This window comes from Falco cherrug, chromosome 1, assembly GCF_023634085.1.
Source record: "Falco cherrug isolate bFalChe1 chromosome 1, bFalChe1.pri, whole genome shotgun sequence".
NCBI lineage: Eukaryota > Metazoa > Chordata > Aves > Falconiformes > Falconidae > Falco > Falco cherrug.
In genome coordinates, this window is record NC_073697.1 from 126445789 (window position 1) to 126461356 (window position 15568).

A 15568-nucleotide genomic window follows, 5' to 3' on the forward strand; every position below is an offset into this window, starting at 1 on the left:
CTGTTAGACTAGCCATGAAAATGCGTGTTACTAACTAAATAAATGTAGAGCTTAGAGGTAGATTCTTGCCTAGAAGTACTTCCCATGCAGCAGCACCAGCAGTTTCATCTCGCCATTCTTCACTGTTAGCAAGACTGCTGTGTTTAATGTTGCTTTTATGGGTCGTGCCCCTCTTGAGTTACACTGGGCGAATCGCTCGTGTATGGGATTTTTTAACCAGCCTCTTCTCTTCCAGGTGGTCCCGACAACCAGGTCCACTTTGAGGGGTACCAGGTCTCGAATCAGTGCATGGCACTGGTTCGAGATGAGTGTTTGCTGCCCTGCCGAGACGCACCGGAGCTGGGCTATGCCAAGGAGTCCAGCAGTGAGCAGTATGTGCCTGATGTGTTCTATAAGGTAAGGGCTGTGTGCCTGGCGTCAGGGGGGAGCTGCAAAACCAGCTCTGCCGTGTGTCTGGAAATCGGTACGGCCAGCTCAGGAAAGGATGTCTTTGAGCTCTGAACTATTTTCAGTAGTAACCGTTCACCACATGTCTGCAAAGTAATTGCATAAGCTCCGTTTCCGCCTCATAAACGTGCTGCCGTGGTTTCCAGTGCAGCAGTAGCCATTGGCTATCCAGCTTCTAAATGAGGTCTGCAGTGATCCACTGAAAGCCCATAGCAAGTGCTCTAAATTCACCTCCTCTTCCGTATTTGTTGGCAGTATTTGCTATGCTTCTCTGTTGATTTTAATCCCCAGCCGAGTTCAGCTTCCTCCACTGCACAGCCATGTGATGTGTGCTAGCACAAATGGTGTGGTGAAAACAGTGGGTTCCTTACGCGGCGCCAAGGATTTGCTCGTGTATGACAGGCTTACAGGCACCAACTGGGCAGCAGATGCAGCAGAAGATAGCATAGTTCATGCAGCAAGAGAAGACAGAGCCTTGTTCATGCTTCTCTACAACAAAAGGAAGGTGCGAGGGTTTTCAGAGCAAGGGTGGGACCGGAGTGTGCCCCCAGCTTTCCTCTGCAGTACTGGGGTTTGCTGCCTGTGCCCTGGTCCAGTTCTCAGGTCAGACAGCGAGCTCCAAAAATGGTTCTGAGGAGCACTGCAGGATGCATGCATCCAGAGCAGATCCAAAATACTGTTACTTGAAGTGTTGTGCAAGAGCACTGCTGTTGCAGTTTTCGGTACAGCCTGTTAGTGATGAATGGACTGTCATTATTCCCTTGACGCTTGTTTCTGGAGATCTTCATCCCCCCTGTTCTCTGCAGGGCCGAGTTAGTAATTTGGGGATGGGACCTCTGCGGAGGCTAGTAGTGCCGCTTCTCACATGTGAGTATGTTGGTGCCCCATGAGCAAGGACAGAGGAATTAATTAATGGCACTGCTTGCCAACTAATTAGCTATCCATCACCTAAGTTAGTTATCTCATTCTTGTCTGTGTCTGATATTCACAGCCCGCTCAGCCTGCAGCATTCCTGCTGCCTGTATTAAAGCTGTGTCCATTAAGGAGCATAGGATAAGCAAAGCTACCTTCATTCAAGATAGCTAAAATGAGCGTCTTGTGCACCAGCGACAGAAATGGAGCTGGTCAAAATGCTCTGAACCTGCGATCGGGAGGTGCTCGCCTGGTGAATTGGCCTGTGAGGCTCCATCTTCCTCCTCCAGCCCTTAACGCTGAACTGCTGGCCTCTCTTGACACCATCTGAGCGTGAGGAACACCACTGGGCTAAATTCAGTGCTTGAGAGGAAAGGTGGATGGAATCTGTGCCTCTTTGCTTAGCACACAGACAGCTTGCTCTTAGGAGCTGATAAGCCAGGTCCGATTTAGATACAGCAGAGCTGGATTGTGCAAGGCTTGGCCCTGGATGTGAAGATGAGATCATCTCCTGGCGTGCTGCGGCCCTGCTCTGGAGGAGCCCGTGCTGTGCCACAGTCAGGGTGCAGCCTTGCAGGAGGTCCCGTAGGTCTGTGTCCCACATGTGGGCCACCCTGGGTGTTCGGAGTAGCAGGAAGCTGGTGGGTGTTCCCATAAGGTCTTCGCTCCCCTTCGTAATCTGAAGCAGGGAGATAAACAAAATGCTAACTGATGGCTCCAGCCTTCTGTGGAAATTTCCATGAACCACTGATTCACTGGGTCGGGCTGCAGCTTATTTCATATGTTTTATAACTTCTATCCGTAATTGCCTTTTTCATGATGTGCTCAAGGAAGGCTTGAGGACTGCTCTGGCGGGTGTAATTGTCCTTCAGCCTTAAACGTGTTTGGCTGTAGGATCTCTTAATGTTTTTGGAATGTTCTTAAATCAATGGAAAGCTTAGTCACTCCTGGCTTTGAAAACCTTTGGGGTCTCATTAAATGTGCAAGGCTTGAGGTCAGAGACACTACCTCATAGTTACTGGGTTGGTGACAACAATGGTGTCAAAGCGGTGGTTAAATACAGTACAAGGAGCAGGAGTCCAGTGCTTGGCCTGGTGGCAGAGGGCAGCTGCTTCGTGGTCCCATCCCCTGCTCCCCCTTTGCTGAAAATGCAGGAGCTGAGCAGCTTTGTCCCCAGTCCTCACTGGGAGGGGTTCCTGTCTGTGCTGCCCCACCAGCTAGCTTTGGGTGGAAAGCTGCACTTTTGATAGTTCCTGCATTTTGTCTCGGACTGAGAAGCTATCACTGGTAGAGAGAAATGTCCATATATACATTTCTATGTAATATGCAAGCGTTCATTTGAAAAGCCCTTTAGGATGAAAGGAACTATAGAAATTTATTCTAATTGGATGAGAACCAGAAGGCCAACGTTTGTGTAGTATGGATGTATTTATAGAACAACTGTGCATCCAGATGCAAGGCAAAAATCTATTGAACTCTTGTAGCTGTCTGCAGCAGGGTAACACAGATTCACCTTTGGCTTTGCAAACAGGAAAAGGCACCGCTGTGTGCATCAAGCGCAAGGCAGCAACTGTACTTGAGTCATGTTGTTCAGAGGAGGTGCCTTGAACCTCCACTGGCAGTAGGTGTTGTTATTTCAGCAATGACTGTTAGAAAATGCTTCTGGATTGATCATGCTACAGGCGCAAGGCAGAGTGAGGACCCGTGCTGCAGGCGGGAGAGCTGCAGCCTCAGGGGCTTCCCTGCACGGGTGAAGAGGCACCTGGAAAGAGCGGAATGGCTGTCTTTGGTCAGCAAGCTGCTGTTCCACGCCTTGCACCATATTTTGTGTTTGTGGAGTGGGAGCAGGGGCTACCACGTCCCCTGGGGCTGCAGCTGTTGCTGCCTGAACGTGACTCACCTCCATGGTGTGTTAGCATAGATGGGCTTTTCTTCCATGGAAATCTGATGGCACCAGCACTGTCCTGCCTCAGGAGGCGAGGCGTTTTTCCTGAGCCTCTAGCTTTGTGATTTCTGTATTTCTTTACCATTCTCTTTATGTTGGCCACTAGCCCTGCTGCTTAGAGGAACCACCCCAGTGGAATTGGCAGTATGCACTTTCTACATGCGGCCGTTGCTTTCCTGGCTCATGAAGGCTTAAGAGTTCTGTTCTAGCGTGAAAGTTGAGGGCTTTGGGGACCATAAGTACAAGTTACTTTGCTCTGAGATGCCTCCCCAGGTAAGATCAGCCAGAAGGAAGACAACATCCCCCTTGGCCTCCCGGGTTGCCTGTGAAGCATCACAGTGCAGTGCTGTTTCCAATTCGAACGTTGCACAACCGGCACGTGCTGCTTGGTGAGTTCAGTGCAACTGAACTCATGAAGGAGTCGCTGTTGTCAAGACACAGACACACAGGCTGGGGTAACTGCTCTCTGTGAGTAAAGACGATGATGTTGCAATGGCAACTTCACCCGGTTTCTCAGCTGGGTGAGGGAGAGCCTATCTGAACGTTACACTGAGGCATTTTCCATTCCATGCCTTCTGCCCTCGTGTAGTCTCCTTTGTCCATCTAGTTCTATAAAATAACTGTATTGATTTTGATTTCACTGAGAACGTATCTTCCAAACCGTGGGTTGATTATTCAGAACTGAAGTTGCTTGCAGGTGGTGCCCAGTGTACCAGCTGTGTGTGATCCCCCCTGTTGGGCTGCCTGCACCCCCTGCCTGCTGCCTGCCTGCGCCCAGCTCCCAGCTGCCAGGCTGCTGAGCCTGTAACTTTGCAGTGCTGCAGCATTGCCCAGCTGCTCCCTGCAGAGCTGCGTGCTCTGCTCCACTGTTAACTTCACGGGCATCTCAACCTCCTACCGAATGGGGGAAAGAGATTGCTGTGTTTAACAGCCATTTGAAACACTTGAATAATTGGATTTTGGGACTGGCTGGCTTTGTCTCTTATCGCAGGTATTTGTCAGCTCAGTGCAAACACGAAGATGTCATCCTTGCAATGAATTGCATTTTACAGCTGCCTTAGTATTCCCCCAGAGTTTCTCTGGGACAGTGTAAGGTGAAAGCCCTTTACAATGGCACCAGTGTTGTGAAAGAGCCCTTTGCCCTCCCAGAGTCCTGCGCTTTGTGCGTGTACAGCAGCAGAGGCTTGGCTTGGCTTGTCATCTGTTAAGTGTGGTCCCGTCCAGCCCTGGGAGAGCCCTGAGCCAGGGCGCTGCTTTTACTAGAGCCGATCAGGACCTCTGAGCCGGGCTGTCCCCACTGTGGCACGCATTGTTCCAGCCTGTTCACTTTGAAATCCTCTTTCCTGGGGAGACACGACAACCAGGCTGCGGGGAGTTTTCACTAACAGCAGAGGACTTCCCTTGGCTGGCCTCCTACCAAGGGTTCATGTTGGACTGGAAAAGCCTTCTTAGCCTTAAATGTCCCAGCTGCTCTGGGGAGGAGAATGCTTGATTAGCTCATGAAGAGTCTCCTGAGAAGGGTTTCAACTCTCACTGACCTATCACTCTTACAAAAGTCACTTCATTTCTCTGCGTCATCTGCTTCATCTGTGCAAGGGGGCAGGACTGCCTGGTAAGGCTCTTGGAAATCAGCAGAGGGAAGAGCAAGGTTTGGTTGGCTTTGTTAGCACACGGAAGGGACGGACAGCTGCTCAGCTCCTACGGTACCTTCAGCAGAGCGAACCCGTGGGGAAGACTAACAGCATGGGATGCTAACGGCCGTCCAGCCCTGGGACACGGAGCTGCAGCCTCCCTCCTGGCTGACAGCCGCCTGGGCTCCTCATGTGGCTGCTGCTCCCACCCTGCACTGAAAACGCTGAGGCCACCCAGAAGCCTTTCCTGCTGCAGCTGTCCCCAGTGCCGCAGAGGTGTGCGACACAGCCAGCCACGCTCCCCGCAGGAGCACCATCCTTTTCCCTGTTTGACCTCATCCGTTTGCAGCTTCTGCCTCCAAACAGTGGTTTGAAAGGCTCTAATCGCAGCGCCTAATGCAATCTCGAGTTTGCTCCTGTCTTTGGGATGATTCATTGTCCAGATCCTCCAGGCCTTGCTGCTTGATTTTTTTTTTTTTTTATTTTTTTTTTTTTTGTCCAGAAGCCAAATACTTGCGCCTTTGTTAACTCTTTCCTGGCCTCCCTGTGGAGCAGTTGCTGCTGGGCATTCATGGCTTTGAGGGTCTTGGGCTCTGGTGCTGCAGCAATAATGTGCCGAGAGGTGCTGCTGGGGCCCCAGCAACTGCTGCGTTCGGGATGGAGATGTCTTTCTCCCAGCAATTCTCCCAGCTTGACATTTGTTAAGGCCTTTAAAATGTAATTGCCTAATAAAATGGTGCATGGGGGTTGGAGAAGAGTGCCGACATTGGGTAGGGGGCTTTTCTGTCTGGGGAGGGACAGGGTTGGGACATGTCCTCAACTCAGGGGGCACGAGGTTCCAGTTTGGTAGTAACAGTGTAGTGCATGTCTTGAAGGCCTCAGCAGCATGACATTAAAAAGAAGGCATTTAACATGGAAATCCCCAGAGGCAGAGATTAAAGTGAACAGGTGCTGGAAAAATGTCTCTGCATATTAGAACTTAATTAGATTTGAAAATTAATTCCAGATGGGCTAATTATGTGTGAGTTGTTGCAGGTTCTTTCTTGCAGGGGCAGGATTGTGTTTGGGAAGCTGCTTCAGTCTGATTGGATTTGATTCCTGACTCTTGTGGTATCACCGAGATCTAGAAGCAGGTTAGCTTTCAGGTCCTGTGATCTCCCTGAAAAGGCTCCATGTCTCCTCCTGCTCCTGTCAGAGCCAGAGAGATCTGAGGCCACAAGCCACCAGGCGTGTTGCTGAAATAACCACAGGGCCAACAACCTGTCATGTTCAAGGAGAAAAGATCCTTATCAGAATTGCTTTTAAAAGGAGCTTCAAAGACTGGAAGGTAGATTTTTTACAAAGGGAACCATTCTGAGGGACTGAGGATGCTTGGGGAGGGGGCTCGGGAAGGGGGGCTGCTGCCTGGAGGGAAGCAGCGTGCCGGAGCCTGCTCGGGCGATGTCCGTCTGGGTGTACTGGGTGAGCAGAGCGTGAGAGCGGGGTGCTGGCTGCCACACTGCATATTTGTGCTGTGTAAATACTAGCGTAACCGAGAAATGCTGATAGCAGGGGAGTGGCGTACTCCAGGAGAAAATACGAGGGTGTCAGCTGTGGGGAGCTCATCCTGATGCATGGTGCTCGCTGGCTGGGCCCCAGGAATGTGGCTCAAAGCCCCACGGGGGACCTGCTGGAGGAGTGAGGGTCATGGCCTTTCACTGAGGTCCCCCAAAGCCACCGAGGTGTTGGGGTGATGGTTCCGCTGGCGTGCGGCAGCTCTGGGTCTGCCTCCAGCCACTGGGACTTTGGAGAGCTCAGTAAATGTAAACTTTAATGTAAGGTCCCTGATTGGAAATTATGGGCATATGATTTATATGGGGCTCCATGAATGATTTATAACATGTTAAGTGATGATTTAGGTAGAAAATACAACCCCCTCTTACAGAATCTTTAATGAAAAGTGTCAGTTCTCATGAATTTATTTCTGAAGCTGTGTTTGAACTCGGCATGTTTGACATAAATCACGTCTAATTGTCATTTTATGATTAATGAACATATGCTGGCCGTTTTTCTCCATAATTAAACTTTATGTTCAATTCGTCTGGCAAAGCAAAACAGGTTTATGCATTGTGATATGCTGGCTCTTCAGGTCTGCGTATGTGGAAGTGCCTGGATTTCCAATTCCCAAGCGAGAGTTGGATGAGAGACTCGTGGCTGGTTTTGCAGAAAGTCAGGTTTGCCTTTGCTAAGAAGACAGATGTGGCACTGTTCCTCCCTTTTAAGACAGTACTGCCGCTTAAATGGCATTTACGTTTCTTGGGTAATGCTAGGCACCTCTCCAGTGGTGATGACTGAGGTGAACAAGATCGAGGTGGCTTGTGACCATGCACTCCCTTGGCTCACGAGGAAACAGGTCCTGGCTTATGCAGTTAGATCTCTAGCCCCAAGGAGCTGCAGGGACTGGGTACAGAACTGGGCAGCTCTGCAGCACCCAGCCACATACGAGTGGGTACTTCTGTACACCCTTAGTGCTCTGCCAGAGCTATGGATCCATGGGCTCCTGCATGGACATCTCCAGGGCAGGATCCCTTAGGCTTCATGCCACTTTCATGCTGAGGAATAATAAGACTTTTTCTTCTTTCAGGACATAGACAAGTTTGGCAATGAGATCACACAGCTGGCTCGCCCACTGCCTGTTGAGTACCTAATCATAGACGTAAGTATTCGTTGCACTTGTTTGCTTTCAGCAGGAGATGGTCAGGGCGGAGTGAAGTTCTTCAGCCTCCTCTAAAATTCACGTTGGAGGTGATTCATAAGACAAGATTTTCTTTCTTTCTCCTTTCCCCTCTGCTGCCAGGCATTTCTAGCACAGAGGTTCAGGAGGCGGTGCACTCTGCGGTAGTTGCAGTGCTCCTTGGGATCAGTGTGGTGCCAGGGAACACACTTGCTTCCCAGGAAGGCACTGCCTGGTGTCTTATCACGGCTCCGAACTGGCACGAAGCCACGCAGCCAGGGAAGCAGCCAGCCCCATGGAATACGTGTGCCGGGCACTACCTCACAGGGAGCTAATTAGAAAGCTCCAGTTATCTGTCTCTTAGCAGCAATTAAGAATCCATCTCCTTTTAGTGACTCAGCAGACCAGGTTGGTTGTACAGAAATGCCTTTTCTTGAGAGAGGGAGTTGACGCTGCAGCGTCGCTTAGCTGGAGCAGGGCTGCTGCCTGCCCGTCAGCAAGCACTGCCAGGCACTAGGGCACGGCTCTGCCCTTTGGCTTGAAAGGAAACTGTTAGCGGGGCGGAAGGCAGGAAAGCAAATAATTTGGATGACAGATGATATTGCTGGAGTTAGAGGTGGTGCCAATAACTGTTAAATCCACCCTGAGCAACTGGTCTGGTCCAGCTGCCCCTGGCACAGGCAGCATCCCGTGGGCGCGGGGAAGCTGGCAGCCTGGAGGCTTCCACTGGCTTGTCCTTCTTCCCCGTTTGCTATCTGCTGTGTGTATCGCTTATCAGAGCGGCACTGGGGCCAACGCTGGGACGTCTGACTCGCACGGAGGAATGTCATGTCCGGAACAACGGGCCCATTGTGCGGGGCCCTTGGGTGTCCCGTGCCAGTCAGCAGTGCTGGAGCGTATTTATTACTCAAGTAGTAAATGCACCTGTTTCTGGGCTACCTGGGGTGTAATTAAGATGAAAACAGGTTGATGGAACGTGCGTTTAGGAGTAGTCTAGAAAGCTGCATTTCTGCAATGTGGTGTTTTGTCTTTTTTAAAACAAAACAAAACAAAACAAAAAGACATTATACCGGTTAATACTGTTCTGGCCGGTATTTCTGCATCTCTGCTTACAAAGGGCCTCACCGACAGGGCCTGGCAGTCAGTAACTGACACCAAAGCTTTAAAGCCCCCAGAATTAGGACTGGTTTAAGTGTCAGAAGCTGGCCCAGACACTGGCTTGTGAGCTCAGTAACATGGATGCAATGTTGTACTACCCCGTTCCCTGTCCCGTTAGCACAGGGTGCAGGGGGGAGGCAGGGCGAGTGCACCCAGGGTGTGGGGTGACTGTTCAATCAAGTGCAAAGGTGTTTCCTTGGTGCCCATTGCAGCCGTGAACAGAGCAGCAGGGTCCCCTGGCTACCCTGTGGGCCAGAAACAGGGGCCACTCTCTCCCCTGTCACCCCTTGGTGTTAGGGTGACCCCCAGGGTGACAGCCCCAGCAGCAGCTGCCTGGCACGGGGCAGAGCTGTGCTGGGAGCTATGGTGTGCCGGTGACCTTTGCAGGGAGGGATGCTCTCCACGGCATCATGCTGTGCTCTTGCCAGAAACGAGCTTAGTACACCTCCCTCCAGATTCGTTAGAAACAATTCCAAGGAGCTAAGGGGTGTGCTGATTGGAATATCACTTTAAATGTTAAAAGCTGTCAGAAGATCCCCACTGTAATTGCTTTGCTGTCTTCCTGCCTGAGCTCTCGTGTAGCCATGGCTGCTCTCAGCTATCGGGAGCCTTGCTTCCTGTATCACACTTGCCTCGCCTGCTGTCAGCACTCTGATCGTCCTTTCTTGGATTTTCAGATTACTACAACTTTCCCCAAGGATCCAGTCTACACTTTTTCTATTTCTCAAAATCCATTCCCCATCGAGAACCGCGATGTGCTGGGAGAAACTCAGGTAAGGAGCGATTCATAACAAAGCTGTGTTTAATATAGATAGCCTGGCTGTCTCCCTTGCACGTACTAGTATCTGCAAAGGGACGGCTGTGGTTGTGCCCTGAAGTCACCTCGTCGCTGTTCAGTCCGGCGCTTGCCAGACACCCTCCTGCACAGAGCAGTGTCCGCATGCCGATCAGCTGGCCAGCCGCCTGCTCCGTGATGGGGACCAGGGCTCCCCTCTGTGCCAGGGCTGGTGTCTCCGAACCAGCTCTAGCCCCACGGTGATGACATGGGACCCGCTACTCCCTGTGGACAGGAGCAGGACTAGGGTCTGTTACTCCAGCTCCAAGAGCACTGACTTCTCTTCCTGGATGGATGTTTAAAATGCAGAGACCTTTTACTGGAAGAGGCCCTCAGAGTTGAGCGGAGGCAGCTGCTGGACAGCTCGAGGCACTCGCTGGGTGTTGCCAGCACACAAAAGGCTCGAGTTGCTTTAAAGCAGCAACAGCCTGTTTCTCTAAGGCAGCTGTGCCAAAGATGTCAAAGGCTTCCTCCAGAAGTCATCATGAGAAAGGGGTCTCTGCCTGTTGGGGCTCCATTGGCAGAGTGGGAGAGGGTGGCTGCTCAACAACTGCTTTGATCCTCCTTGCCAAGGATGCCCTGGGTTCAAGAGCAGGGAAAGAGGACAGGATGGGGAAGAAGGGGTTGTTTTGTCCTCATCTGCCTCTTTTCCTTAGGGACTGGGCTTTGAGCTGAGCTGACTGGCCACTGCTCAGCATCTCTCGGGTCTCAGACCAGTTCTGTACATGCTGGGGTTGTTCAGATGCTCGGTTAGGAGAGCTAGTGTGGACCCAAATATCCTTTTCTCTGGAAGCTGTTTGCTTCAAGTCGGTCAGCCAACCTGGGATCTTACTTCGGGAAGGGCTCTGCACATGCAACCTATGCCCAAAAGAGACAGGAATGTTGCAGCATCTGTTAGCGGATCCAAATAGGAAAATAAAGTCGTTATGTGGGGAGAAGTGACTTCTCTTTATTATTGTCCCTTCTCTCTAGGACTTCCACAGCTTGGCCACGTACCTGTCGCAAAATACTTCCTCCATTTTCCTAGACATCATTTCTGATTTCCATCTGCTTCTCTTCCTGGTCACGAACGAGGTCATGCCTCTGCGGGTATGTAACGGGGAGGAAAAGGTCGTGTCAGCGTCACTGTCCCCAGGGCCTTGAGCTCCTCATGGGGTGTCACATTTGTGGAGTTGACCGACCCAGCCTGCCACTCCCAGGCATGTCCCCCGGCTGGGTGCAGGCTGTGCAGCTGAGCCAGCCCTTCTTCCAGGCTGAGCTGGTGGTAGAAGATTTAAAAAGTGAAACCAAAGCCCCCAGCTAGACCAAGCGCTCTCAAGACACTGCTGAGAGCAGTGAGGGGGTGGAGGTTATGAGCACAGTTGCAGTCCGGACAGATCCAACTTGGCTGCAGCTCTGAGAGCTGGAAACATTTTTAAAAGTATCTCAGAATCAGAAATTCCTGTTGTAACGATAACTAGATCAGAGCCTGCAAATCTTGGTGAGGCCAACAAGTTCCTGGCTGCGCAGTTCTGCCGCTCTTGGCTGGGCACCGGGGGCTTGGCAGCTGCCCAGTCCCTCAGCTCACATCTGCACCACGGGACCGTCCCGCTGTGAGCAGCACGCCAGCAGAGGGGACCATGTGTTTGCCAGAGGCTTCGAGGGTGCCGAGGACTGCGCATGCGCAGGGCAGCCGGGCTGACCCTGGGCAGCTGGAGATCAGGCCGGGGCTGTGTGCGTGGCTGGCACTGGGGTGCTCCGGCACAGTGGGTTGGCACCCCAAGGAGTTGGGCTCAGCCCGCAGCACTGGCATGCTTTCCCGCTCAGGGTAGCATGGCTGCAGCCTGGTTAGGTGATAAACTCCTCTAAGCAGAGGAAGAGGAAGCATTTGGGGTTTAGGGGTGTGTCTGAATGCTGCGGGGAGCAGAAGAGACAAACTGCATATTGCTCCCTGCCTGTGAACTTCACTGGGCAACACAAAGGGACTTTTAGAAAGGAGCAGCAGACAGTTGTGTCTTGCTGTGGCTGGTGGAGGACAAAGAGGCACTTCCCGGGTCACAGCTCCACCCTGGGTGGGTGCCAGAGGAGCGTCCAGTGCTGATTTCCCTCTTCTGGCTTTCAGGACAGCATCAGCTTGTTGCTGGAAGCTGTGAGGACCAAGAATGAGGAGCTTGCACAGACCTGGAAGAAATCAGAGCAGTGGGCCACCATCGAGCAGCTCTGCAGTAAGAAAGGGGGTCCCTCTGGGAGGGGGTCCCGCTGGGGGGGGGGGGGGGGGAGTCCCTTCTCCCTCAGGCCAAGGCTGGGCCAAGCTGGCCAGGGGCTGCATCTCAAGCCACCGCAGAGGCTGCTGGAGGCTCGGATGGAAGGAGGGCTGTTCCTTGGTCCCGAGCAGCAAGCGGGGCTGCGGTGTGGGAGCTGCAGAGCCCAGCTGGGGGGTGCTGGGATCTGTCACCCCCTGGGAGCCTCCCCAGGGTGCCAGCCTTGGGGGCGAGGGCAGCATCTCAGCAGGGAGGCTTTTGCCAAGGGTGGGACAGAAAACTTGCTCTGGGTTTAGGCAGGGGCCCTGCCTGTTCCCGGTGCTTTCCCCCTGCTCTGACTGGGCTCTTTTCTCTTGCAGGCACAGTCGGTGTCCAGATCTCAGGACTACAGGAGTATGGTGCCATGGGTGGCTCAACACACGCCGTGTCGGCAGCCATGTGGGCCTGCCAGCACTGCACCTTCATGAACCAGCCGGGCACTGACCACTGCGAGATGTGCAGCCTGCCCCGGACCTAGCCACACCAGCACGGTGGCAGACTCCAATACAGAGCAAACCCTCGAGCAGCAGGAGTGGTGCTTGTCCCTTCCCTGTCCTCCCTTCAGCTTCCCCCCGTCAGGCCTCACCCCGGGGTGTGGAGCCGGGCAAGGGGGTGGCTCCAGCCCCACCCCCCATTTACTCTTTGCTCCCTTTCAGGGGCAGCCCCTAGTCGCAGCAGGAGCCGGGCGCCCTGGCTTTACCTTGACACTGGCCCCCAGCCTGGGAAACCAACGCTTAACCTCAGTCTTTGCCCAGCCAGGCCAGGCTGTCCCCCCGCCACCCCCAGTTGCTGCCTTAGCCTGCTCCGGGGTGAGCACCGGGGGCTTGGGCCAGCTGGGCCACCTCCCTCCCTGCCCACTTGCCTGCCCAGAGCAGCTTCCCAGCACAGCGGAGGTGACAGGGAAGCTTCGGCATCTCCCTGCATGCAGCTTTGTTCTGCTTTCCCTGCCCACGCAGGTCGCTGCTGCCAGCCGTGGGTGCCGGGGTACCGACAGCTTTCGCACTAAATGGCCCGGGCAGAGCGAGCAGACGCCTGTTAACTGTGCTGGGCCAGACGGCAGCTCTGCCAGGCTGGCAGTGCTCCCAGAGCAAGACGGGGCCCCCCTCGACACTGGGCAAGGGGTGGGCATGTGCCAGCTCTCAGCTTGGCACCGCTCCCACAGCGCATGGCACCGAGCCACGCTCCCTCCCTCTCTGGTGGCAGAGATGCTTCAGCACACGTCTGTGTGCACTGGGGCTGGCACCAGCGTGGCTGCCGGCTGGGCACCTGCCCAGTCACCACAGGGGCTGTGGAAGGGACATCCCCTCCATGTGCCGTGTCACCCCGCAGATTGCGGTTTGGCTCCTGAGGAAGATGTGGGGCGCTTTAGGCAGCAGATTATCCCCTCCTTTGGAGCGAGGCAGTGCTGGGGGGAGCCATGTAACTCGGGCACCCACCTCGTTTCTGCCGTGTCCTGTCTCGGTAAGGGAGCCAGTCCACAGGCTGGAGCCAGGGGTCAGGCCATGCTCTTGCTACTCTCTCTCCCCTGTAGACCCTTGCTGGGGGCTACCCCATGCTGGGCACTATTGGGGCTGGGGAGGGGGCAGGCAGATGCTTGTAGTGCCCCGGATGGCTCGGCCCCCCCTCTCATGGGGCCTCTGACCAGCTGCCCCATCCTGGAGACCCCCTGCCCTGGTGCTGCGGGTTGAGGTCTTGGTTACATCCCCTGGGGCACTGGTTCTGGCACTGCCCCCTGCTCTCATAGGAGTGAGGCGTGAGGCCCCGTCCTGTGCCAGGACAGCATTGCCCAGTCTTCTTCAGCCAGGCAGTGGGGCGGGGACCCCCAGCATCCCTGTGCCTGGCAGCCTCCCTCACTGCTGCTGGTGAGCGCCGGCCTGGGCTCTGCCATAGGCTTCATCCCACTGGTGTTAGCAGAGCGGCCACCCGGCCCTGCTGCGGGGCTCACGGGCTGCAGTTTGCTTTTCCCCCCTGGTTTGTTGGTGTTTGGGGTTGCAGCAGTGTGCAGTGCCTGGACTGGACTGACCCGGGCACAGGGTCTGCAAGTAACGTTAAATAAAAGCACCTGAAAAAGAGCCAGCACCATGCTTCCTGTGCGGGGGCTGCGCCGTGCCAGGGCTGGGACACTCCGCCCTGCCAGGGGGATGCTGCACCCCATCACCAGGCACCCGGTGCCCTGTCTCCTGCCTCTACTGCGGCCGGACAGTCTGTTTGCAATCAGCATTGGAGTTGTGTGCGGCCGGGCCCAGCGCCAGACCAGCGCATTGAAAAGGAAAAGCAGGAGCCGCACGGAGCCAGAGCTGGGGGAGCCGAGCTGGGACAGCAAGAGCCCGGGGAGCCAGAGCCAGGGGAGCCAGAGCTGGGACAGCAGAGCCGGGACAGTGGCTGCTGCATCTGCACGGGCAGGAGCTCGGCACAGGTAGGAGGTGGGCAGGGCTCCGGTGGCACCAGGTCCCGTGTGCCCAGCCTCAGGAACATGACACCCCATGGCCACCCAGCCCTCGGGGTCCCTGTCTTGGGGACGCTGGGGACATGGTGGCCCAGCTCCCTCCTGCCTGCAGCCAGGGCCCTTCTCACTGTGCTCTGCCCTAGCAGAGCCATGTCGCGGCTTCTCCCCTTCCTGCTCCTTGTGGCTCTGGGCTGTGCCGCCAAGCTGAAGCCGCGGCCAGTGGTGTGGGATGACAGAGCGGACGGTAAGCCCCCACCGCTGGGGACCCCCTGCCCGCCAGGCAGGGGCGGCCAGTGTGCGTGTACAGGCAGGGCCAGAGCTTCCCCACCTGACCTCTGCCTGACAGCGGGCAGCTGCCCTTGGGTGTGATGCTGGAGGGGTGCTGGGGCAGAGGTCCTGCGGCAGTTGGGCTACTGGGGGGGTCCTGCCCCGGCCAGCCTGTCCCCCCCGGTCCCCGCAGCCCAGAAGGTGCCGGTGAAGGGCTGCGCCAACCTGACACTGGTGCTGGATAACTGGAAGTTTGCCATCACCTCCCAGATGAGGAACCTGCTGCTCTTCGACCACCAGACCGTGCTGCCCGACTACGGGAGGTGAGGGGGCCGCGGGGACCGGCGATGCCCCTCGGGGAGGGGGGCTGGGAGGTTCTGGCAGGGGTCCCGCGTCCTCACCCTTCTCCCCCCACACAGGATCCGATCGCTGTCGGGGGCCCTGGACGAGCTGTACTGGGACTTCAGCGCCCTGAAGGAGCAGCTGGGGCGGCTCTCGGCGCGCTTCGCCGAGGCGGAGGCCTTGGTGGACCAGCTGAGGCGGGGCCGCGGCCCCGGAGCCCCCCCGCAGCGCCGGGGGCTGCCCCAGCCCGCCCGCAGGCCCCCCGACCCCCCGCAGCAGCCGCACCGGGCCCCGGCGGGGGGGGGCACAGCACGGTGGGCGTCAGCTTGAGGGGCCTTACCAAGCCGGGGGGTCCCAGCAGCTGCACCCACCGGCGGGGCCGGGGGGAGCGGGGGGGGCGGAGGGCAGGCCCGTGCGGTGCGGTAGGGCCCCGACCCCCATTCGCTATTAATAAAGCCGCTACCATTAGCGTTGCCTCGCTATTCTCTATGCCCCCGGAGAGGGGGCTACACCCCCCATCCCTCCCGGTACGTCGACCCCGGGGGGCCGCCCCGGGCCCGCCAATCGCGGCTTTACGGCCTGTCGCAAACTCC

The 15568-nt window shown here is 55.5% G+C and overlaps 2 protein-coding genes across 4 annotated transcripts in view; both read left to right on the top strand.

Moving 5' to 3' along the window:
* Nucleotides 1-12443, top strand: part of NPLOC4 (NPL4 homolog, ubiquitin recognition factor) — a 30178-nt gene extending 17735 nt beyond the window's left edge. For both annotated transcript variants that reach the window (XM_055696106.1, XM_055696100.1), the window contains 6 exons: nt 236-396; nt 7559-7630; nt 9484-9579; nt 10614-10730; nt 11743-11845; nt 12241-12443. In XM_055696106.1, the coding sequence (XP_055552081.1) occupies nt 236-396; nt 7559-7630; nt 9484-9579; nt 10614-10730; nt 11743-11845; nt 12241-12398 (707 nt within the window). In that variant the 3' untranslated portion in view covers nt 12399-12443. The remainder of the gene's footprint in view (nt 1-235; nt 397-7558; nt 7631-9483; nt 9580-10613; nt 10731-11742; nt 11846-12240) is intronic.
* A 145-nt stretch (nt 12444-12588) lies between these two features.
* Nucleotides 12589-15536, top strand: LOC129734163 (uncharacterized). Of its 2 annotated transcripts, none has more exons than XM_055696116.1 (4): nt 12589-14336; nt 14510-14610; nt 14827-14956; nt 15053-15536. In XM_055696116.1, the coding sequence occupies exons 1-4, from the start codon at nt 14002-14004 to the stop codon at nt 15303-15305; spliced, it is 819 nt and encodes a 272-aa protein (XP_055552091.1). In that variant the 5' UTR covers nt 12589-14001; the 3' UTR covers nt 15306-15536. The 2 variants fall into 2 exon arrangements, with proteins under 2 accessions (XP_055552091.1, XP_055552099.1); XM_055696124.1 differs by having other exon boundaries at nt 14513-14610.
* The last annotated feature ends 32 nt before the right edge of the window (nt 15537-15568 follow it).

Coding starts and splice junctions, on each gene's coding strand:
- LOC129734163 (XM_055696116.1), top strand. CDS start 14,002: ATGCTTCCTGTGCGGGGGCTGCGCCGTGCCAGGGCTGGGACACTCCGC. Junction 14,337..14,509: donor CGGGCAGGAGCTCGGCACAG/GTAGGAGGTGGG, acceptor GCTCTGCCCTAG/CAGAGCCATGTCGCGGCTTC. Junction 14,611..14,826: donor GTGGGATGACAGAGCGGACG/GTAAGCCCCCAC, acceptor CGGTCCCCGCAG/CCCAGAAGGTGCCGGTGAAG.